The sequence below is a fragment of the Prionailurus bengalensis genome, chromosome D2 (assembly GCF_016509475.1).
Source record: "Prionailurus bengalensis isolate Pbe53 chromosome D2, Fcat_Pben_1.1_paternal_pri, whole genome shotgun sequence".
In the NCBI taxonomy this organism is placed as follows: domain Eukaryota; kingdom Metazoa; phylum Chordata; class Mammalia; order Carnivora; family Felidae; genus Prionailurus; species Prionailurus bengalensis.
The window spans coordinates 74147376-74172631 of NC_057351.1; the positions used below are offsets into that span (position 1 = coordinate 74147376).

At 41.6% G+C, this 25256-nt stretch overlaps 1 protein-coding gene across 1 annotated transcript in view; it reads right to left on the bottom strand.

Annotated features, from left to right (window-relative positions):
* Positions 1–13281: 13281 nt before the first annotated feature.
* The window catches only part of RAB11FIP2 (RAB11 family interacting protein 2), a 39871-nt gene continuing 27896 nt past the window's right edge, over positions 13282–25256 (bottom strand). The window contains exons 4-5 of the mRNA XM_043597671.1: positions 20761–20806; positions 13282–14923 (exon numbers count right to left, since the gene is read on the bottom strand). Of these exons, the coding sequence (XP_043453606.1) occupies positions 14696–14923; positions 20761–20806 (274 nt within the window). The 3' untranslated portion in view covers positions 13282–14695. The remainder of the gene's footprint in view (positions 14924–20760; positions 20807–25256) is intronic.

Genomic DNA, 25256 nt, shown 5'->3' on the forward strand with positions numbered 1-25256 from the left:
AACTGGATCAAAAAAGTTATGCATTGAAGATATTAACGGATATTGTGAAACTGTCCTCCGAAGAGCTCGTCTCAAGTTTTGCTGCAAATGACCTCTCCTGGAAAGCTTGTGCATGAACACCGCCAAGTAATCTGCTAGGTGAAATATGGCACCGTCTTTGTTTTTTTCTAATTTGCAGATGTTTATAAGGATACTTGGGTTTCTTCTTCTGCCTGCTTGTCTTCTGAATATTTTCCTAATGGTTTACCTTTATCTTACAGGTATGCGGCGGCTCTTTATATAATAGAAAAGTTAGACCTTTTTGTCATGTGTGAGGCAACCTTTCCCCATTTTTACCATTTGCCCTTTGACTTTACTTATGGTATTTTGTCGTTGCTCAAATGTTTTAAAAGGTTTATGTAGTCAAATATATCTATCTTTCCCTTTATAGAATTCAGGCTTTGTGATTTGAAAGAAAGACCTTCTCTGCTCTGACATTGTTAAGAAACAAAACAAAAACAGAACGAAAGCTTCCACACTTCTTTGGTACTTTTCACTATCTGTGTTTAAATATTTAAAGCATATAGAATTTATTTTGGTATAAAAAGTGAGGTTTGGATTTGAATTTGTATTTTTTCCAGATGGCGTTCAGTTGCCCTAAGTCTATTTATTGATTGGCTCATCTTTTTCCCATTGCTTTGATGCTTGGTTTTCATCTTTCGAAGGTAATTACTCTCAATAAAAAGGCTAAATCAGACATCATTAGATCCTGAGTATGAAAATTTTTCAGTTAGTTTATTCAGTCTAGAAGCTACTGAAAAGAATTTCTTTTATATACAACTCTTAATCCATTGGGCAGTTTGGGACTTATTTTTTCTGCAAAGCAAAGAAATCATGTGTCATAAATGTTGGTGAAGTTTTCCTAAATAAAACAGACTTTCTTCATCTTTCATTTCTAAATGATATGCTTGCAATTCCAAGTGGAGAATGATAATGAGTTTTCTGCAATGCAGAAAAGGATAACAATAGTCCATTTACATCATTACTTCTAATTATTTGAGAATTGTCTGTATACTGGAGACAATTTAGTCTTTCTTTCTTTCTTTCTTTCTTTCTTTCTTTCTTTCTTTCTTTCTTTCTTTCTTATCTGGTTTGGAAACATCTCCCAGGTTTCGACTACATTTTTTCAAAATTAAACTTCATGAATTAACTAAGAGACTCATGGAAGCATTGCATATGAGCTCATCATTACTTCTTTGTGATACTGGATACATCTATCATTAACTATTGTCTCATCTTGGTATCATCAGATGACATAAATTTCTACCGTCATAAAAAGATAACACCTAACTGGTTATGGAGTAGACCCTAAAAGACTCAAAAATGTCCTTTAAAAATGGGGTGGGGGGGCGCCTGTGTGGCTCAGTCAGTTGAGCGTCCGACTTCGGCTCAGGTCATGATCTCACAGTTCATGAGTTCGAGCTCTGCGTCGGGCTCTGTGCTGACAGCTCGGAGCGTGGTGCCCGCTTCAGATTCTGTGTCTCCCTCTCTTTCTGCCCCTCCCAGCTTACACTCTGTCTCTCTCTTTCAAAAACAAATGAACGTTAAAAAAAATTTTTTTTTTAAATGAGATAGGATGAGGGAGCAGGGACTTCCTGAACCCTTGGTAGACATCACTGATTGATTATAGCACTATTTGTCCATCGTGTTCAACTCTGTATCATTTGTGTTTAGAACAGTGCTTTGCACAGAGCAGGTGTTTAATTTGTTGAGTGGAAGGAAGGAGGATAGGTGGACATAGGTTCCGATCAATGGATGATGGGAGAGCCCAGATGAGGCTTTACCAACGTCCATGACATAGCAATAACTGTTCATTGATCAATTAACACTCGAGGGGAAACCTATTTACCATGCTGCACTGAGGTTTTACTCTGGACTCATTTTTCCTGACTGTTCAATGAAAGACGTGTACATTCAACAAAACACTTGAGTCAGAAAAGCCTATCTTGCTTAGTGTCCTCAGCAAGATGCTTTATTTATTTTTTGCATCATGATACAATTAAGTAAACTGTTTTTATATCTAGAATTTCCATAAGACTCTTGAACAAAAGTGGACCCATGTACTCTCTGTTTCAATTAGGGACCACTCAAGGTTTCTTTCTTTCTCATTAATTACAAATATAAGCCATATTAGGATGGGAGCTCCTCCCTTCATCAAGGACAATGGAAAGTGTTTTTATAATAACCATGGTTGCAATATTTTAAAGTGCAGATAATTAAAATCTCAGCATGCTACCACATACAACAAAAAAAGTAAAACCTTACATCCTATTTCAAAGAACCAGCTACTGAGCCCCACCCTCCCCTCCCTTCTCTAACAGGCATCCAGGAAGGACCTGGAACGTGATGTGTGACCTGTAAGTGGTGGGAAAGCAAAGGTGAGCAGCTATTTTTCTCCGTTCAGCTTGCATACAGATGAGCAGGGCACGTAGACAAGGAAACAAGAATCTACAATAAGATATGGCAAACCCTCACTAAAGTAGTGAATGAAGGAGTTGATTAAACACGCTTATTAAATTTTGACGGGCTGCCTATAATTTGAGATGAATTTATTTCTGCGTCCTGCCCATTTCCCCAGGCAATGCGTTGCTATCTGTTGTTTCTCCTCTAGACCCAACTCCCACTACCTGTAAAAACCCCTTATGTTCATCCATTTCAAAATGTGTGTGTGTGGGGGCTCCCTTATAAGATAAAATCACTATTTATAATAGATATTCATAACGACTGTATGAGTCTTGGTTAAAAAACCTTGCTCACTCATTCAGCAATCATTTATTGAGTCCCAACTATATAGCGGGCAGGTGCTAGTTATCCATCAGTGCTATGGTGTCATCCGAGACTCAGCTCTTTGCCAGGAATTCTTTGTGTCTTTTGGGGATATTAAAAAAATACATAACTACTAGACTCAAAAGAAGGACAAATGAATGTGTAGGGTGGGGGTTTGCTGGAGGTTGGCAGAGATCAGACGGGGCAATTTGTATGGAGGGAAGTCAGTGCGATCGGAAGAAATGTATTCCTACGATGGAAATGTATTCATGGTAACTCATTTCACAAAACAGGTGGTTTACAAACATACACACGATTCAAATGATGAAAGTAAACGAGTCAGGAGAAAGAAATAGCGTCTACAAATCATAAAAGTAGGAGTAAATTTATCATTGAGCAAGGCAGACCAAGGGGCACCTGAGCGGCTCTGAGAGTAGGTTAAGCATCTGACTCGATCTCAGCTCGGATCTTGATCTCAGGGTCATGAGTTCGGGCCCTGCACTGGAGGTGAAGCCTACTTAAAAAAACAAAACACAAAAATGCATACTAAGATTTGTTTAGTTACTAGGGAATGCCAAACACTAGTGATTGCCAGACTGAAAAATAACTTAGGTGGAATCTGTTCAACTCGATGATTCACTACGCAAATAGGAAGAACTCAGTGCAGAGAGAATTAAAAGGCATTTATAAAGTGATTGGCCAGTTTGTGGGAATCCGCAGATAAGAAAGTCCCAAACTACTTTAGGTGGATAATAATATATGCCTAGGGAGTCTGTAATAATGTTGAAAGAGTAAGGATCAGACAAAAGGTTGAAATAATATGTGAATATCCCATAATAGTGAGATATTTGCAATAGCGAAATCAGAAATTAAGGTGTGGTACATTGCTGTGGGTTTTTTTTAATGTGTATTTATTTATTTATTTTTGAGAGAGAGAGTAGGGGACGTAACTAGGGGAGGGGCAGAGAGGGAGGGAGACACAGAATCCCAAGCAGGTTCCAGGCTCTGAGCTGTCAGCACAGAGCCCGACACGGGGCTCAAACTCACCACCTGTGAGATCATGACCTGAGCTGAAGTCAGATGCTTAACCGACTGAGCCACCCAGGTGCCCCTTAATCTGGCTTCTGACAGGAGATACGCTTTGGGAGTTTGCAGGACACCCATGAGTGAGGTCACTCCTGTCGCTGTGAGACCAGCAAGTAAGAGGCACTAAAAATAGGTTGAATTCCAAGGGAGCCTGGTTTAGGCATCAAAACACAAGAGTTGAAAGCCGTCGGAGAAGGCCCCGCTGAAGAATGAATACCAGGATTAAGATTTATAATCGGTGAAACATTCCCTAAGTCTGGTGGGAACTAAGTTTTGTCCCATGGATACACCATTCTGGCACATTCTTAGAGGAGGCATCATGATAGGTGTCTAGGCCACAGCTCCTCAAGTGGTGCGACCCCGAAGTAACAACAAGCCTCCCAGGAATGGACAAGTCTCCCTGGAATCTCTAGTGACTAAAATAACATGCGGGTCGTGGAAGAATCTGGGTGCCTCCATGCAGCTGAGTGACTTAGGAAACCTCCATTTTCAGTCCTTCACACGAGGTCCCTTGCTCTGGGGGACCCACCCATGGTACCAACCTGCCCCAGTCCTCCATCAATTCGGAGAAAAGAAATAAACAAATGGCCTCAACTCCGAAGGGATTAAAGACCTAGGATTCCATAATAGAGTCACCGCAGCCAGCTCAGTGTTTCTAAGACTACCAAATTAAACTCGATGCTCCCCCCAAGCCCTTCCTCCAAGGATGACCCCGAGACACCCAAGCCGTCCCTGTCACAGCCTCCCGACCTGGCCCGCTGCACAACACAGTCCACTGTCCATGGATCCCGTGAGGCTGTTACCATCTCTCTGCGAGTCCTCCTCTCACTTAACGAAGAGCTCCTATAAGCACAGTTCCAATTAGTATGAATTCCAGTGTTTTCATTTAAAATCTATTCACTTAAAGTCAAAATGACATCTTTAATGCCACTCAGCAGAGCAATTTGCCCAGAATAAGAAGTGAGCTGCTTTTTTGGAAAGACTTACTGCTAGATTTCAGTCCACATTTTTTTTTTAATTAAAATACATGGATTGTCTTCACAAACTCTTCCTGAATATTTCATGTGTTTTGTGCTTTACTTGCTGTACATATCTTCACAGCATGCATATTATTCAAATATTCCCAACAGATGGTCTCAAGTGCTACATATTATATAGCATTAAGTGAATAGCTTGGTAAACAAATGAGTCAAGGATTAAAATATCTTACAGCTTATAAATCATGAAAGATGTTCAATAACAGTACATTAATAAAAAAAAAATCTTTAAATGTAAACATAAAAACATTTAATGCCGCTATTGGATCAGTCAACTGTTTATGACAAATGAATTACTTTTTTTTTTATTTAAAAAAATTTTTTTTAATGTTTTATTTATTTTTGAGACAGAGAGCATGAGCAGGGGAGGGGCAGAGAGAGAGACACAGAATCCGAAGCAGGCTCCAGGCTCCCACCTGTCAGCACAGAGCCCGACGCGGGGCTCGAACCCACGAACCACGAGAGCGTGGCCTGAGCCGAAGTCGGACGCTTAACCGACTGAGCCACCCAGGCACCCTGACAAATGAATTACTTCTTAAAAGAGGTGGTCGTCCCGTAGGGTCTCAGATTGTAACCTAAACTAATCTGAGGCTGGCAACCAGTTTACCTGCGGGCCTGGCTCACTCTGGCCTGCACCCAACTTTGGTGGCTTCCTCTGCCATTTCCCTCTCATTAACCCCTCCTTCACAGCGAGGAAAGGAAAGGAAATAGGCAAGCCGATTTTGGTACTCTGTAGACTAACTTGAGCAGAATTTTGCCGAAAGAGGTTCAAGCTACAGGGTCACGGTGAGGATTCTGAACTGGCCGTGACTTTATGCCCTTGTGCTCTTAGGTCTCCTTCCACCACTCGCCAAGTTTGGCACTGATGTCTCCACGGGGGGCTCGCAAAAACTAAACCCCAACCCCAACAACTTTTGCCGGTGTTCAGATGTCTCTGAATCCATTTTACACTGTTAATGTTCTAGCCATTATTCCGCCAAGGGATAAAAACCCATAGACTCTCCCTACATTAGATGCTCTCTCTCCTGCCACCCTTATTTTAAATCATGTTGCTTAAATTTAATGCATGATGGCCTTTTCCGACTCACTTGGTGTTTCTCATAATTGATGCAGGATCTTACAAGACTTTTAAAATTTCATTCTACATGTCCCCGGAAATGAGAGAATTCAACCCAGTTTTAACTGTGAAAATAATATATGCTTTCACAACTATTTGACAAAATGGTTCTAACCAGCAAAGTTATGAGGTGGCTGTTAAATAAAGCCTCTGAGCTACAGTCATAAGCTGGCTTCATTTGTTCTGTTAAGGTTCGCTACCCAATTTCACACATAGAGTCACAACTTTATTCTACCACATTCCATATCCGGCGGAGAAAGATACTGCCTTCCTTAACCAAATGTAGAATAATCACCAAGTCAGAACAAAGGGAAGACATTCTGGCATTTTTACACGGAGGCCCATAGTCTCAATTCCAATCCAAAATCTCACCGCGCGAACCAAAACATCGTATCGATGAATCCATAGTATTCATTATGTGTCTTCTTTGCATAATGCACTGTGTTTATCTTAGGAGGATTCTACTCTACTAAGTTTCATCAGTCTTGACGACTAAGTTTCTTTAATGTAAAGCAGTCACCAAGGAACTAAAGAAACAAAAAATAGGTTCATAAATTCAGGACTGGTGAGGAAAGTTACGTTAAGTAAACAAAAATAAAAGATTATAATAAGCTACAAAAAGAGGGTGGGGTCTCTATCTCAGTGGTTCTCAAATTTGAATGTGGCTGGAGGGCTTATTCTAAGAACATTCTGAGTCCTACCCCCCAGAGTTTCTGATTCAGTAGTTCTGGAAAAGGGCCTGAGAAAGTGCATTCTAACGAGTTCCCAGGTGATACTGACATTGCTGTGTTAGGGACCACATTTTAAGAACCAGTGATCTAAACGATTCACCTTTCCTGATCTGGCTGGAGTCAAACAGTGTGCTAGAATTTTAAATGGCTGATGTACAAAAATCAGACGAATTATGGAATCAACAGCCATTATATTTTCATTGAAATACGTATTTCATATCCTAACAAAAGCAACATGGGAACACAGAGTCAATATAAAGTCAGTATTACTGGAAACTCACATACCACATGACCTTCACAGAGCACAATGTTATGTGCATCACTGATCTTTGAGACACTAAGGAATTTTAACACAATTTTTGCCAAAAGGCAAGGACATCATAGATAAGATATCAAAAAATCATAATTACCACAAAAAAGGTATATAAGAGATCCTGAGAAAACATTCTAAAAAGCTCTAAACACTAGAGCAGGGGCCTTCAGAGTGCAGTTGGACTTACCTGGACTGTTATCCTTCTTAAAAGCAGCTCGGGTTCAGGGACAGGCTAATCAGGCAAGGCTTTGTTCTTTGTTGTAGGAAGAAAATTTAATGAGACCCACCCTCCTGACAAATTTTGTAAGTGCACAAAACAGTGTTGTTAACTGTAGGCACAAGGTCGTGAGCAGAGCTCTAGAACCTATTCATGTAGCATAACCGAAACTTTATACCCATTGAATACTCTTTCTCACCCCCTGCGAGCCTTGAACGGGGCTGTTACGTCTCCCACACAGCCCGCAGCGCCCTTGGCCAACCCAGGTTTTGATGAAAAACAGAACCATTTGGGGGGGGGGGCGGGGAGTAAAACATACTCTGAATTGCTCCGACAATGACTCGATGGTACCTCAGAACCAGTGACTAAGGACGAGATAGTACACTGGTGACCGCTTGTTAAAAAAAACCAACGAACTAGTTGCTAACATCTGGAAATCATATTCCACGTAGAAATCTGTATCTTCATTTTCTCTAGGCAGATCGGATTTGGCGGCCCTGGCCCCACGTTCATTTCCATATGGCCGCATGAACTAGAAAACGGGCTGTCCGGATTGCCATTACTGTCCCCAGGAATCCCTGCTCTGCTACCCCGGGCCTGCCTTACTCGCCACCATACCCACCGGACCCTGTCAACCCTGGAGCTTGCAATCCGTGCACTGAGGCTATTGTACAAATGAGCAAGTTCGCTGGGAACCGAACACGACCTGTGGACTCGGTCTCCTACACTCTCTGATCATTTGCCAGAGCCTAAGAGAGTGCACGTAACGTTATAATGGTGGAACCTTCGCTCCATTCTAATTCGTTAAAAGAGAAAAGAAATCACGTGCAAACTTGGGCACTAATATCAGTGACCAGCTGGGCAGAACTTACGTTTGACCACAACGCACTACAATGGAAAACCCGATGGAGAAATCTGATCGCTGGCTTCCCAGCATAAATGCTGGTATGCCCAACAAATGATGAAACCATTGAACATTTGACAGATTTTAGGATGTGAGGAGTAAAAAAACGGAGTCAAGCATTCCTAGTGCACGTAATTACAGGTTTATTAAAAAATGTCGCTTGTAAGTAGGATCTCTGTACAATCGTAAAAACATGCCATTTGTGTTATCATGTAAAACTATTTGGCGGGGGGAGGAAATGCAGAATGTCAGACACCCAGGTCACAAGCCCCTTACCTTGGAAAACTGAACAGGAACGTTTCTGAGACAGGCATCGCGTTACAACAAACGCTACGGGGAGAATGGCCACGTTAAGAGGATGTCCCTGTTCCTGGGGCACCTGGTTGGCTCAGTCAGTGAAGCGTCCAACTCTTGACTTCAGCTCGGGCCATGATCTCATGGTTCCTGGGTTTGAGCCCCGCGACAGCACGGAGCTTGCTTGGCATTCTCTCTTTCCCTCTCTCTGCCCCTCCCTTGCTCTCACTCTCTCACCAAATAAATAAACACTTGGGGCTCCTGGGTGGCTCGTCACGCATCTGCCTTCAGCTCAAGTCATGATCTCGCGGTCTGTGAGTTCGAGCCCCGCATCAGGCTCTCCGCTGTCCTTGCAGAGCCCACTCCAGATCCTCTGTCTCCCTCTCTCTCTCACAAAAATAATAAAAATTAAACACTAAAAAAAAAAAAAAAAAAAAAAAAAAGTGCCTCTTCCCAAATGACCCCAAATATCTTTGTCTCAGGAGACTAAGGGAACATACGTGTGGGGATAGGCAGAAAGGGGAGAAACGTGGGGGGAGTGCAGGGATACGTTAAATGGACCCTCCCAGCAGTTAGAGAACAGGAAGGTGTTCTGGTCTGCAGAGAAATCCCTGGCTCCAAACGTGTGCAACTTATGGCCCAAACTACTCCACACGCATCCCATCTCACCGTCTGGCGTAACAGAACTGCCTAATACGCTGCCATATGCATAACGGCACCCAAGCCATCCTCCTTCCGTGCCTGCCTCCTGCAGCCAGCACCGGGACGGGCAGGGGTGCCCTGGGACTGCTGGGCCGAGAGGGTGGAAGCGGTGACGGGTGAGTGATTTCTGCTGGACGGTAAGGGGTGAGAAGTGCTATGGGTCTGCCAACTTACTCTCGAGTTTCACACGTAGATTTTTCGCTAGTCGTCTTCACTTTCCTCTGAAAGCCTGTACGGTTCTAACCGTACAGGGCTGTTGTGAGGAGTACATAAAATAACGTCTAACGAGGGGCGCCAGGGTGGCTCAGTCGGTTGAGCGTCTGACTCTTGATGTCAGCTCAGGTCATGATCCCAGGGTTGTGGGATCGAGCCCTGTGTCAGGCTCCGTGCTGAGCATGAAGCCTGCTTAGGATTCTCTTTCTCTCTCTCTCTGCCCCTCTCCCCCACGTGCACTCTCCCTCTCTCCCTCTCAAATTAACATTTTTAAAAATGCAGAAATAGAAAGCATTCAAGAGGGGCCTTAGCCTCCATCTAAATACTAAAATGTCATTCACTACCAAACCGTAAGTTCCAATTTTGTGAGGGGATGCCTCACACACAGAGGGCACTCACACATCTGTTGAAGAACGTCCACTCTGAGGTGCTGGAAAACCACTCTGAGTCACTCTGCAAAACAACTTCCGCAGTGAAGTGAGTTTAGGCCTTAAAATACACTTGCTGTCGTAATACATCAAGTAAGAGGCATCCTAAGTACTTTTCAAAGGCAAGAAGGACTCACGTACAAGTGCGTACATTCTACAGTCTTCTCTGCAGTAAGAAATTATGACAACCAGTGGTGCCCGGGGGGCTCAGTCGTTTGAGCGGCCGACTTCGGCCCAGGTCACCATCTCACGGCTCTTGAGTTCGAGCCCCGCGTCAGGCTCTGTGCTGACAGCTCGGAGCCTGGAGCCTGCTTCGGATTCGGTGTCTCCCTCTCTCTCTCTGCCCCCTCCCCCCTCTTGCGCTCTGTGTGTGTGTGCCTCTCTCTCTCTCAAAAATAAACAAACATTAAAAATTTTTTTAATAAAAAAAAATAAAGGAAATTATGACAACTGAATTAAGATTAGACACTTTAATCAACTATAATAAATCAATACTTATATATTATATAAAATTCTGATTCATGCATCAGATTACATAAATTATACAGCTGTCACGTATGCAATGCTTACAGACTTTTGAGTTTGTACCTGCAAAAAAATGTATACAAGTTTCCAGAGCTTTTTACTTAAGTGTAATACTCATCAGTTATAAATAATGCTTTTATCTTCCAAATACCTGCTAAATATATACACTTACAGATCTGCAGCATTTTTTTTTTTTTGTACCTCGAAAAACGAACCACCTGGGAGCTTCAAGGATTAATGAGTCCAATGTATCGTTTTTTTTACAGACTTCCATTCCATCGTAAGAGTGGAAAATGTCAATGTCGACATAGGAAATAAATGAAATAAAACGTCAACTCTAGTTTAATGCTCGAAAGCTTCTACACCTCCTATTAAATACATCAGAAAACCCTTCATATGCAGATTAATTAGTTAAGGTGCTACCTATTGCATATTAAATACTTCCAATGATTGCATCTGGATTATTCAGGTTATAAAGCTGTGGAAACGGGGGCCTGCGATGTGTGCTGACAGACCCCTACATCTCCATAAACCGGCGGCACCGTGGTCCTCTACCTCCTACTTCAAAGACGTCAAGTGAATGAGCATGCTTTATGCGCACGCACACACACACGACCCCTAGCATATCTAGAAGACACGTGAACACACGGACAGCAAAAAGTTTCGGCTGGATTTACAAATCCAAGGTAGGGTGCTTCTCCTAAAAAGGCTACAGAGGGAAAATAACAAGCTCCAGTGTAACAATGACTAGATACATTGAAGACAGCAGTTTTTTAGTTTCTGTCTTAAGATTCTCCTTGCTAAACAATAAGCACTCTGATGGGGGTGGGAGGCAGGAGGGAGGCGAGGCTGGAGGAAAAGGTGATGGACGGATGTGAGGAAAGCAAGTCTGTCACTAATGCGCTGAGTTTTACTTAGGGGTCCATTCATGAAATCCTTCTCAATACGAGGCAACATCTTCACAGCTGGAAAATTACAAGTAAATCTTCATTTACTGCCAAAAGCAATATACGTAGCTGTGCATAATCTATGGATAATATGACGTTCCCGGGAGGACGGCAAACTAGGCTCAATGTAGAATACAGCGGCACGAAGAAATATCTAAACGTTTTCGTGAACGGGTGACGTGTCACTTTATATACATTTCCCAGGTCCGACCCTGGTATTCAGAAAACGAAACCTGACGCATGGGATGGTAGGACAGACAGCGTGTTCAACTTTCAAAGCCAAATTTTGGAACTGGAAGGGAGCCAACTGTAAAACACGGTTATGAAAATAATAGCAGAAATACTTTTATCGGTAACAGAAGTACGTTCGCCGAAGATAGGTTTAGGATAGATACCCGTTCTGGGATTTCAGGAAATTCTCTCACAGTGGGAATGCCCTATCGCATGCAGTTTTCAGCATAAAAGCAAAAGTAAAATCTGTTTATAAAGTCTATTGTGCTGTGCATTATTTAATGAGCACACGTATTTTATTTCTATTTCTACGCTACTAACAAAATACACCATTGGAATGCTTAAAAGTCACATTTTGGAGAAATTAACTAAAGGTGATCTTGATGGCCTTTTTCCTACAACATTAGAAACTAAAACTACTCTGTTTGCACTTCTGTCCAAACACGGAAACACTGATGTGTTTACTTGGGAACTCATTTTTACTTTTTTTTTTTTTTTTTTTTTTTAATTTTTTTTCAACGTTTATTTATTTTTGGGACAGAGAGAGACAGAGCATGAACAGGGGAGGGGCAGAGAGAGAGGGAGACACAGAATCGGAAACAGGCTCCAGGCTCCGAGCCATCAGCCCAGAGCCCGACGCGGGGCTCGAACTCACGGACCGCGAGATCGTGACCTGGCTGAAGTCGGCCGCTTAACCGACTGCGCCACCCAGGCGCCCCTCATTTTTACTTTTTGACTTTAGCATATTGTAGTGACCAATTACGAAAACATACAAGAAGTTGTACTCTGGGTCACGAGTGGAAGTTCATAAACACTGGAACGATACTTGGACCCAAATGCCGACAATCAGCCATGACAAGTGCTGATTCAGTTTTCAATACAAGTCTCGTCTTAGATTTAAAAACAAAAGTATCGATTCAGTTATAACCAAATCATTCACATCTGATTGGTCTAATCCTTAACAGTTTCATATTGGCAAAGAATCTCTCCTCAAAAGTAAATTTCCTCATAAAAAGAGCAGTATGTGAGTAATACTTTTTAATGAACTCGATTTACATAAAACATATCCCCAATACGAAACTGACATCTTTTGGCCAAAGCATATTGAAATATCGGCAGATAATCTATCACAATACTGCAAACACATGGACTTTAGTATTTTAAAAAGTCTAAGAAGAGCTTCGGTTGTACTAACATCAGAAAAAAAAAGCTGAAAGTTTTGTAATATTTAATAAAATGTTAACTGAAAGTGGCACCGTGTTAAAAAAAATGACTCAGACCTCAAATGGGAAAATAAAATACTAATAAACCAAATTCTGAGGGTCATTACAGAAATTTATAAGTGGGGAAAAAAAGGTTGGTGGAAGTTATTTTTCCTTCTCCATTTCTTCACTTAAAAAGTTATTTAATTTTTGAAAAAAGGAAAAAAAAATCCTAATTTTTTGTATGTAGGAGAAGTTCTCAGAATTTCCAAATGTATGCTCTCATAGGAAAACTAAAGAGTCGGCTAACACAAATAAGCAATTTTAGCTTATGAATCTAAACTTGGCCAAGTATTATCTGATTCAGAGTATTAAAATGAGCCAAACTCTTCTCTCTGCTTTGCATTGAACTTTCAATGGAGTCTTCATAGAGATAAATATTAGACAAAAATGAGGTTCATTAAAAGACTGCAGAATAGATGTCTCCAGAGACAAGCAAACTTTCCCATTTGAAAACTGGAGACACAGATTCAGTGTTTCGTAATTTATTTTAGATTTTTTACGGGAAAAAAATTAGCAGATGATTAGCGATATTTTTAGACCACTGTTTTCCACCGTAAATTTCAGGCTAATTTCGTACAGATATATCAAGATAATTCTTGGAAGTATTGGCATTTGGGGGGAACTGAGTTAAGAAAAGGGCCAACATATAATTCTGTGATAAACCAGTTCTTAAGGGCAGATGTAGAACTGTGTCCAGGGCCACGCTAGTGAAGGTCTGTTCCAACGATTCACTCGTCCTTCGGTGACTCTTCTTCTGGTTCAAGACCCAAATGCAACCATCTGTTCTATTATTTACGTAACCTGAAACTAAGCCTAATTCTTCATTCCTCGAATTTGCTCGTTGCTCTGGGTTATCAGGCATCAGACGATCACCTCCTTTTTTCCCTCACAATGATTTTCAGATCTAACTTCCTAATATCTTTCGGGCTAGTGATCTAAAGGCATTCAGAATCTCAACAAAACAGATGACCTTAGCTTCTCTTGGACTTAAACGAAACTCAAACGCGAAGGCAAGTTACTCTCCTGAAGCTAATCAAGTTTCCTAAAATAGGTCATGCTTCAAAAAAACTACAACAACAAAAACAAAAACAAAACTCACAAAACTTTGGATCATTCCTTTCAGAAAAAGAGCAACATCTGATACCGGAATAACACAGGGGAGCAGCTCTGTGAAACCAAGGTTCACAAAGTCAAGAGCGATCTGAAGCAGCTTCCCGGTAACAAACCGTACGTGATACGGTAGCGATGACGATTTTGTTTTGCATCGAGAGAGCACACATAGATCTTCACATTGAGAAATTGGTATCTTAATTTTAGAGGCAACCAGTTGTTCTTAAACGTTTTAAAAACACATGTATATATGAGGTATATGCATGTATTTTATACACAAAGATACATGAACATATATTCATGTACACATACGGATGCATATAAAATAGGAACTCTTTTTTGAGTGTTTACAATGAACGGTATTCCTGCAGCTAAATGTGTCTACAAACCGACTTCTGAGAAACCGGCCACGGCGTCGATTCTGCTTTAGGAGAAATCTATTCCTGAGGAATCACGAGTCGTGTACTTCCGAAGCTGCCCCTAGGCCTATGGCAGGTTCGTGGGCGACACCAGCACCTAAGTGAAGCCGAAGGAACTGCTTATTCATGGAGAAGCTGGCCCCTTTTCACTTTAAAAGTGTAAATAATTTAGCTCACTTCACAGGTCACTCTTGAGAGTCCCTGCTAGTATTTACACGGGACGTAGTTTTTCGCAATGAAGGCGAGTATGTAACGAAGCCTGACCATGTGGTTTCTCGCAGTACCGAGATTTCCTTCTTCCTTTGTCTCTTTTCTTCTTGCCCCTAACGCAAGCACAGTACGACTGGCTTATTAACTGTTGGCGAACTTGCCAGCTTTCCGGGACGGTTCGTATGGCACTCTGAGGATACTGGGCGTCTCCTCCATGACCCTTACGAGGAGGTTGTCGATGTAGTCCTCGAGTTCCCGGATGTGCGTGTCTTTCCTCCTGAGGAGCTCTTTGTGCTTCACCAGCTCCTGTAGGACCTCCTCGTAGGTCAGACCACGATACCCTGCGGTGGCATCAAAAGGGTTGCTGTCCTGGAACAGGAGAAAGGTGGTCATTTCAGCAGACAGAACATGGCCAGGGGGAGGGGGCGGCAAGGTAAGAATTAATCTGGAACTTCAACTTTTGGGTTTTCAAACCCCGATGTGTCCTTGGCTAGAACCAATGTGACGTTCAGAGTGGCCAGCCAGTCCTGAGGCAAGAACTAGGGCGGACACACCAAAGCCTCGATTGTAATTCTAAATCTTTCTAGAACGGTTCCTTACGTTGTGGACAGTGTCCTAATAGACGAAATGGACCACACAATTTAGGATTAAGAGATAAAATGCTCTACCACAAGCATAATTAAAATAGACGAAGACTAAAGATCTCTAAGATTTGACTTGGAAAAACTCGGAGTAGCTATGGAAGAGTATACATTTGCACAATAGCTTAGCCCTCATGAACTGCTTCTACTGAACTGTGGTTTAATGCTATGGCTTTGGCTTTTTACTGAAGATGGTTTCAAAAAGCAGCCGTATCAAATCTGCTTCTCCAATTTGCTGTAAAAAGTTCAAGTCGTTCAGAATTAAACCAATGAGCAGCCTGGAAAGAAGTAATTACCCATGGGAGTAATTTCTGCTTTAATTGAGAGGCAAACAAAGCTTTTTCTCCCCTCAGTAACTGGTCTATTTCCTCCTCCTAGGACTACTACCCACATAACTCATTTCCCCTTTTGCCCTGGTTATTAGGAAACTCAGAGTTCAACTACAATCATGCTAACTAACACTTAGGATTGGTGGATCTGTGTTCTCTCATTCACTCATTTACTTATTTTGCTAACTTTATCCTACTGATGAATGATATCCTATTGATGAACACAAAAATAATAAAACAGAGAAAGACGTGGATTTGACCTTTATTACAAAGCATTCTAATATTAGAAGGAAAACATCTGTCATAAATTTAATCAAAACAGCACTGGAACATCACCTATGGTGTGGAGTATTTAGATTTTTCATTATAGTATATGTGTATATATGCAATATGTATATATGTCCAAATATAAAGTAACAACTTTTATGCCTTTTTTACACAGTTCTGTCCTTAATCAACAACTTAAAAAAGGTTTTTATCACTTTCTTTCAAAACATTTCCATTTGGCTTGAAGGGAAAAAAAAACCCCTGTAATACTGAGGAAACGGGTCTAGCTCTTAAGGACTAACTGATCTAATCTATCCAGTGGAGGGTAGAGAACGGGGACTGCTGGGTAAATGCAGAAAGGCCTTTGACTCTTTTTTCTCTCCACTGGGTTAAATTTGTCTTTAGTCCTTTTTCAGGATCTACTTTAATTTGATATGTGTCTGGTGCTCATGAGGAAAGTCAAAGTGTAACTTTTTATCCCCCCCCCCCCCCCCCCCCCCCCGCCGGCACCTTGACTTTGCTGTCCGGAGAAACACCTGAAGTACAGATGCCCATTTGATGCTTAGGTTATCAAAGTCACTCCCTTCTCAAGGATAAAGGAAAAATTCAGGACCCAAAACTGGTCCAACGCCATGGGCATCTGAAGCAGTGCGCTCTGCTCGTTTAAAGGAGGAAACGTGATTCAAGGCATAAGGGTCAACAGTAGGTAATCCGTGGAGAACAGCTGGAAAATAAGGCTTCAGGACAGAGTGCCAAGAGGCTGAAATGGTAGGTTCCGACAGACTGTCAAGGATGCCGGATGTTATTATTAAGGACTTTTGAGACTTACTGCAATGGTGAGGAAGCCATGGAAGGTTTCTACACAGAGGCAGAGTATGATTAAAGCGAAGTTCTAGGAAAATTAAAATGGGAGCAGTGGGTAGGATCATTTGGAGGAGCTTAGTTGTAAAGCTACTGAATGGAACGTTAAAGACAAGTAATAAAAGCCTCCAACAGATTAGCAGAAAGGACAGAGCGGATGCTAACGGAAAAGTGAGCTTCCATTCCATAAGATTATATTTAAAACAACTCATTTTAGCACTAGAAACTGGGAGCAGATACAACTTTATGAGTCATATTACCTTTGTCCCTAAAAACATTTAAGAATATTACTTCACAACCACTCTGGAGAGAAGTGTTGGTTTACTTTTTATTCTCTTCTCAGTCTTTTGTAATAATAAGACTACACACACACACACACACACACACACACACACACAGACTCACATGTTTACTAACTTACATAACTGGTCACGAGCAGTTTAGAGATATAAAACTTATAATTTCCTAACCACATTCTTGTTAAACATTTATTACATTAAGCAGATTTCTAAAGAAAAGATAAGCTACAGTAGTACTCAATACTGAGGTAAGTATATTTTTAAAATGTCTTAAAAATAAGCTAACCTTTCTTAGTATAACCTAAGTAATTCTGCATAGATTTGAGACAGATACCGGCCTAGGCCTCACTTCCCTTATCTGATAAATGAGATGTTCTCCACGGTTCCTTTCAATTCTAAGATTTCCTGGTCTACAAAGCAATTTTTTTCTGAACTCCATTTTTAAAAAAGTAGCGACATCCAACTCATGTGACTTCATTTATCTAATGAAACATTTACCGAAAAACAGAGTTCTTGTGCGAACTGCAGGGGTTAATGAAATTGCACTAAATGGGGTTCATTACTGCCGAGTTGACTGTTTTATGTGTTTTCTTAGTTTAACATAATAACAGCGTCAGCCTGAGTCTCTCTAATCTTAATCAAATTACACATATATGAACTGATTCCTCCAAACTAATTAAGTGACGACACACAGTTAGGAAATCATTCAGATGGTTATATTTACCACCACACCAGGACTATCAGATAATGTAATGGAAATCGTTTTTAAACATTTCTGTGAAGACAATGAGGATGAAGAACATGCCGAAGAATCCTTATTTTGACATGGGTAGTTTACATGAAAGCCATGATATGAATCGATCTAACAATTTAATCTCTCAAAACAATTACCATAAATACTGCTCAACGCTTTAAAGCCATAATCTGGCGTAGAAAAGCCACTATTTGGCTTATTTTTCCCCCCCTCCCGACCATCTAATACTTATATATAGACAGATTTCCTGGAAATACATTTCTGGCCTTCTCAATAAATTTTCCATTTGTCCTTTTATGTGAAAATTTCCCCCCAAATTTCTGCATTGAGTTTCTAGGCAGGAAAACATCTTAGGAACACATGTACTATAAACTATATTCTGGAAAAGAATATAAAATAATTAAAAACAGTTTTGTGCTTAGTTCCAGGTTTCATCCCACAGTTGAAAGCCAGTTAACCCTTCTAATTTTAGGCATCAGATGCTTGCACTGACTGACCTATTCAGTGAATACATATAGATGTCTCCTTCTGTTCGTTGATACAATTCCCAACAAAATAATACAGACTAATATTAACACATACAATAGGGAATGGAGTTATTTGCTGGTTACAAAAGTTCTTTGGCTTGAAGAGGAAAACTCTCAGGCAAATATAAAAATGAATTATTTTTCCAAAAGATATTTCTAACACTGTTCTCAGAAGAACTTCTAAAACTGAGAAACCTCCAAACTGGTGGAGACTCAAATAACCCCAGCAGGGCTCCTAGGTACTCAGTATTTATTCCTCCAGCACTCCGTACAGACAGCACGTATGTTTTTAAGCTGTCTTCTTGTATTGAAATTTAACGTAAATTTGTCTTCTCTCTTCCCCTCTCACGACCCATCCTTTGTCATCCCCACGGGACTTCGGTTCAAAATTTCCTTACGCAGATATCAGACAGTGGGGATGGGGTGAGAGGACAGCAGAATCGTGACGTGAAGTTTTCCAATCGGAATTTTAAGTAACACGGTTGTACGAAAGACTTTTGAGAATTACCAGGGAGCTGTTTTTACTTCACACGTAGCCTAGCCTTTTACACCGGGAAATGTATATTTTTTGCAATATTGAAATTTAAACAAAAGCAAATTATCAGGACTCAAAATAACTGGAGGTTTCAAGAGAGGTTGTCCTGGCAACCAAATATTGGTGGGGCACTAACTGCCATCCAAGGCGGCCAGGGGAAAGAGACAGAAAGATGAAGGCTTGGCATTCTCTGATCTTCTCATTATTGTTCTAATGAGGAACTTTGCTCTGGGAATATCATCTCAGCTACTTTCACATCTTTTGTCCGACTGCCTTCACCTCCCTTTCAGTTCTTAATTAGGCCTTAAAGAGCTCGCGCTGCCCTTTCAACTGGCTACTGCTCCTGTTTAAACACTGTGCTTTCACAGACAGGTGTTGGCACCAGCATGGAAGACATACAAACTTAATTACAAAATACTAGGCCCAGAAGGGGAAAAAATAACTTGGGGGATGGCTCTTATTGGAGAACTTAATGTAAATTACTTCAAACATCTTATAATCTTCAACAGAAGAATTGTTCAAATGCTTTCCCTCAATAACGATCCGGAGAAGGATGAGCTTTCTCCTCTTAATTGCATCCTGCGGTAAATTAACAACACCTAGTAATCCTTCAACTGTCATTTAGAAGAGTTAGTATTCCAGAGGAAAAGAATCGCACATCAAGGATTCTTTTATCACCTTTAAATCCTTTAACTAAAACAATTTTCACATTTATATTTCTTTAAAGAATTCTAAGGATGCTTTTACGGCAATAAATCACAAGATTGGGAAAAGTACATTTACAAGCACACAGAAATTGTAATTAAGGTTACTTAATAAACAATAGCTGCACATTAAATCGATTTTTTGATGTTGCATTTTGTTTGAGATTAAGTAACCGCCTGATAGAATTCATTTTACTATCTGATCAAAGGCTGACTTCATATATTCTGACATTTCTCGCCAGACTGCCATATTATAAAGACTCGAGTATTTATGAAACATCAAAACTTATAAATCATTTACATAAAACAGCAAAAATGCAGTACAAAGTCCTCTGCTTCTATAATGTTTTCTATAATTTTAAATACAAATAACTACATTTAGAACGGTTTATACACCACACCAGTTTCTTCTAGGCATATCACATCATAGAAAATTGCGATATGTTATTGCTTTAAAAAATTCTTATTATACATCTGGATCACACACATTAAGGACAGATGGTTCCAACAGCAACCACCAGCCTCTTGGAATAAAGGCTCTATTTCTGTTATTCAGTGGGAATCCAGTTTTCTACCGAGAACATGTGCCCATATTTTTGTACAGTAACTTACTCTCTAGATTTTAATGCTTTTAGAATCGACTGAAGATGCAGTGAACTCTGAACAGAGATCCAAACCTGGACTTCAAACACAATAAAATGAAGTTAAGATATCTGAATGATCCTTGCAAAATGTGAGTTACATTTAGATGGTCGCTTCCAAGCCTGTTAATATATTTGGTTTTGTTCTAAGAAGGTAAGTGTCCTAAAGGTTCTTTCAAAGACTCTCCCGGTTACCTCGATCTCTTGCCAAGACGCTTTTCCTATTGTTGGAAGTTAACAGGCCGTTTTATTCTTTCTTCGATCTTTGTCACAACAACAAAAAACGTCCATTTTCTCCCCACGCTCTCATTTCATAACCGTGATGTTGACCTTGACCTACAGCTTTCACATTAATTTTAAAAGTCTGTAAACAAAATGTGTAGATTCTAAATTGGCTTCAGTTATATCTCTAATACTGCTTGAATCTCTACACATCATAAAGTCACGCCCTATCGTACGTTAAAGACTGAGTTTGAATTTTGCTTTTCTTCTTTCTCCCCAGATGACCACATTAAGCTATAATCCAAAGGTAACTGAGGGGTTCAGGATGAAGGCTTTTTCAAAAATGTATGCCAGGCAGAAGGTCAGTTTGTGGTTTCTTTTCTGATGATGCACTAACCCCCCCCCCCTCCCCCTCGGCCAACTTACCGGGATTTTCCTGAGGTCCTCATTGCTTGTTGGATTCATATGAAAACTAAGTAACAAAAGACAAACATCCACGTTAAAAGCATATCACACAGTCCACAGTGGTTGAGGAAACAAAAACATAACGTTTCTAACCCACTCTGCAAGAACAATTTCTAAAGTCCTAATTTACTTGGATGAATGAAACCTAATCCAGGATGTAGAAGAAAAACAGTATTTACTCAACATCCTAAAGTATCTATAATTTTAAACTTTAGAGGAAAACCCTCCAGGTATTATCAGAACTGAAGAACTATATATAAATAGATACAGTTTCTAAACATCTTTAAACATAAGCGATTTTACCCAGCAGGACAGTTTATAAACCTGAATTTTATAACTTACTCATTTTACATACATGCACTCACCTCAAGCCTTGTACTATAAACTATGGAGAATTCAATAAATGTACGTTGGAAAGACTGGAGAATACATGAGTTAAAGCAGTCTTTTAAAAACATTATACAGGTATTAGAAAAATTAACTTTTATACACTATCCTCTCAATGAGAACGGAGTCAGAGTCGTACGAACGAGTTCCATCATTAATGTGACTTCCAAGCAACTGGCCTTCAAAATTTAAATACCCAAATGGACCCAAACAAAAGGTGTTTTTCTTCCATGCAGAGCGTAAGAGAACGTCACAGCTGAATGCTATAATCATTTTCTTCTTTGAAACATGTCCATTAGGAAGGGGCTGTGACCAAAAAGAGGCCGAACTTCAAAGCCATCTGATGAGTAAATATTTCATCATTGCCATTCAAGTTTAACTCTGACCCGGCACTTAAGAGTATTGGACATTAGAGCCTCGACAAAGCATTACTGTCCTCGGAACCTTTTTACCCCCCTTACCCCAAACAAAAAGACTTAACTGTAAAGTATACATTTTTTTTTCATTATCTGTGCTGTATCAGCCAAATAATTGGAATCCTTTGAAGAAATTCACTTTTAAAACTTTTGGCGGTGTGCACGAGAAGTCTCAGCTGGATGCGACGTCTGGAAAATCCCTACCGCTGCAGGTGCACGGCCCAAGCGGTCAATCCGCAGGGCCTCTGTGCACGTACCTGCACGGGAGAATAACTCACAAACCCGACGCTTCATCGGCTAGGACTAAGATCTGGAGTGCAAGCTTCCAGAACTGATTGCTGACCTTCTCTAGCTAGAATCCCTGTGGATAAATTTGGTATTTTTCAGTAGAGCCGCGTGCCACGGCAGAGCATATTAACACACGTTTTAAATACCTACAAACGAACACGCCGTCAGCAGGCTGACGCGGCGGAGCCACTCTCTCCTTCCCTGTCTTTGTGGTGTTCTGTACGGTTCCAGACTAGAGTCAGTGATGCCAGCAAAGCCGCAAGAGCCTGACAAAAGAGTGGCTTAAGAGAAAATACCAAAAATAAAATCCGTTATCGTACGGCACAGCTAGGCCGGGGGGGGCCGTGGGAGCAGCTAACACGTGCGGTTCCCGTCCTGCCCATTTTTCGGTCCAAGGCGGCCCACGGCAGACCAGTGGGACGACTCCCTCCCGGCCATCGCCTCACAGCACACCGCTGTCCCGAAGAGAACAAGAGACACATCCAGCTGCGTTTCCCTCCGTCCCACTGAGTCTCAAGGACAACGCGATTTACAGTCGGGGTTGCAGCACGCCTCGGTGGTTAAAGGAGAGGAGTGACCGAGGGCCCCGGAGCCAAGTGGCATCAACCCAAATCCTGATTCTGCCCTAATCTTGCCGTGTGACCCCGAGCAAGTCACTTAACGGTGCGTCGTCTGTAAAACGGGGCTGCGGACGCACCTGCACAGAGACTCCCGGAAAGACGAAGAGTTAGCAACATGGACAACACCCAGCAGAGTGACCCACGGGACGTGTTCAGCAAATTACTGAGTAAACATCTACCCAGCACTTGGACTGTGCCAGATACGATTCTAAGCACCTGACCAAAGTTAACCCATTTAATCTTTACAACCCTCAAGGTGGGTATGACTTTCATTTTCAGAATAAGGGAACGAGTCGCAGACAGGTTAGGTAACTTGAGTGTGGTCCCACGGCTGGTAAGAGAGGCGGGGTGGGGTCTCTGGTCCTCGAACCTGTCCTCTTCTCTGTGACACAGAGCCCGAGCCCTGCTCTCTGCTCACTGGGCACTGGCGGCACGGCTGAGGCCCGGAACAGGCAGGACGCGTGGATTACCCAGAAAAGAAACATCACCTCCCTTTGAGTGGGCACACGGCAGAGCCGTGGCTGGGGAGGTGGGGAGCACGCCCTTGAGAGTCCAAGCTTTCGACCACACGGAGGAAGGAGATGTCCCACCACAGCAATTAGCTGAGCAAGGCCAAAGTCAAGGGAAAAGCAGGATTCCAGATCAAGTGAAGGATGGGTTTGGCAGAGAGAGAGGGCTCCGAAGACAGACACCGTGGGGCCTGGGGCTGGGCGACAGCGGTGCCTTGGCAGGACACTGAAGAGACCGGAATGCAGGGCCGTGGGGGGGGGGGGGGGGGAGAGGGGGAGGGGAAGCAGTCCCTGAAGGCTTTGGGTGCAGAAGATGGGGCTCCTAGACCTGATCCGTGGAGCAACAGGCAGGGTTTTGACAATTTAAATCTTCCTTCATAAATGCCACTTAGACAATTCATGTCCCGTGGTATAATGACAGCATTACAAGAAATAATTATGACCGTACAAGTACCATAAACATTATTATGCTGATAGACATTTCATTCTGCATCTCAAGAAGAAATTACTGAACTGAGAAATACTGGTGGTGTAATTATTGTAACACAGATTTTTTGAAAGGAGACATTTAGGACCCACGTGTTACCCAAATCTCGACACCACCACCACGTAATAACCAATGGCTTTAGCCTATGGAACTAAAGTGAAGCCGTGGCAGTCTGAAAAATGCCCGAGAGTTCTTAGGGATGATTACATCACAACGGTCGCAGGCTGGAAGGGAAAAGGGGGTCGTGCGCAACAATGCCGGCCGTCCCCAGGTTCCCCCCTCTGGCCGAGGGCTGCGACTGTCCAGCGGCCCACAGCGCAGAGCGGAGGGACAGGGCTCTTGCACGGGGCATTGTCTGAAATCCAAAGGCACAGCCCCTCCCCTGTGGCCGGCTTTATTTTCACACACTGACGTGTCAAACACATGACAAACTCAGTCATTCACGGCTGCCTTTTTTGGATCTGTCCTTCAGGGGGAAAAAGAGTTAACTGAACTGGATTGAATCAGCTTGGTGAAAAATAAAATGTCTCTATTTATCGAAGCGTGGCACCAATTTGTGTTATCTTTCTCTTTGGACTGCTGTCCTCCTGTCAGACAAGATACCGAATAATACAGTCGGACTGCTCAACTAAGCTGTTGACAGGTTAGGGAAAACGGTGTTTTTAACCAGGTGTAGCATAAACTTAGACATGCTCCTACTGAAAAAGTCTATACGAATTTCAACTTACGATTAAAACAAACTTAATGTTAGAAATCAAAACGGAAGGAATTTGGGGGTGAGAAATAAAGAACTTTAAAGCAAATTTTAAGCTGATGAAAACATTTTCAATTCCCGTGTTCAAAAAGATTTTAAGCCAAGGAAGTATTTTACCTTAACATTCTAGCGTTCTTACGCAAAAGCTTATTTTTCACCTCGTGATATTTCCCCCATTTTAAAGAATTGGTAAACTCTGACAATTTGAAATTAGTGCTCGAACAGATTTCAAGGAGCCATTAGTATCTCTTCCATAACATCACTTACTAATTTATTTTGAAGGTAAAATAAATACTGAGTAAGGAAATAAGTAAATTGGTGAGAACTTGAAACTGTCCTAAAATGCCTACTAGAGACTAGCCTGCCACAGACAGGCCAGAGAAGTCTACCAATCTTTACAAAGTGATCAAACCGATCACCACACAAATCACTAAGCATCTGGCAGTGATCATTTTCTTCTCTGTCCTTCATTTTCTCCACCAAATACCAACCTTGGGAGCAGGAGTATCTACGAAAGGGCAGACACTATCAAGAGCAAAAATGTATACAGGGCTTGTCAAGAGAAAGGAACAACAACAACAAAAACCCAGAGAAGAGCAAAGATCTATGAAAACTGATTAACTGTCTTGTTAGCATAAGACAATGCAAACCGTGTAAGTTCCCGGTTCCAGGATTTTAAATCTTTCAGTGAAAAGTCGCGTAACAATGCTTGAAGCGCTTTTGAAGGCATTTAAAAACAGGTATTATTACGTCTTCCATAACATCGCTTTCCAACCCCCATTACTGCTGAAATTATACAGCGAAATCCATTTTGGCCTACCACCTGACTCACTGTGTATTTAGTAAGTGAATTCAAGTCACCTGCAAAATCCAGGAGGTAGGTGACCCACCTGGCTGGAACGGGGGGGGGGGGGGGGGGGCAAAGAAGGAAAGGAGGGGGGTAATAACGGAGTCCCTTTTCTCAAACACCATTCAATTCCTTACTGAGGATGGGAA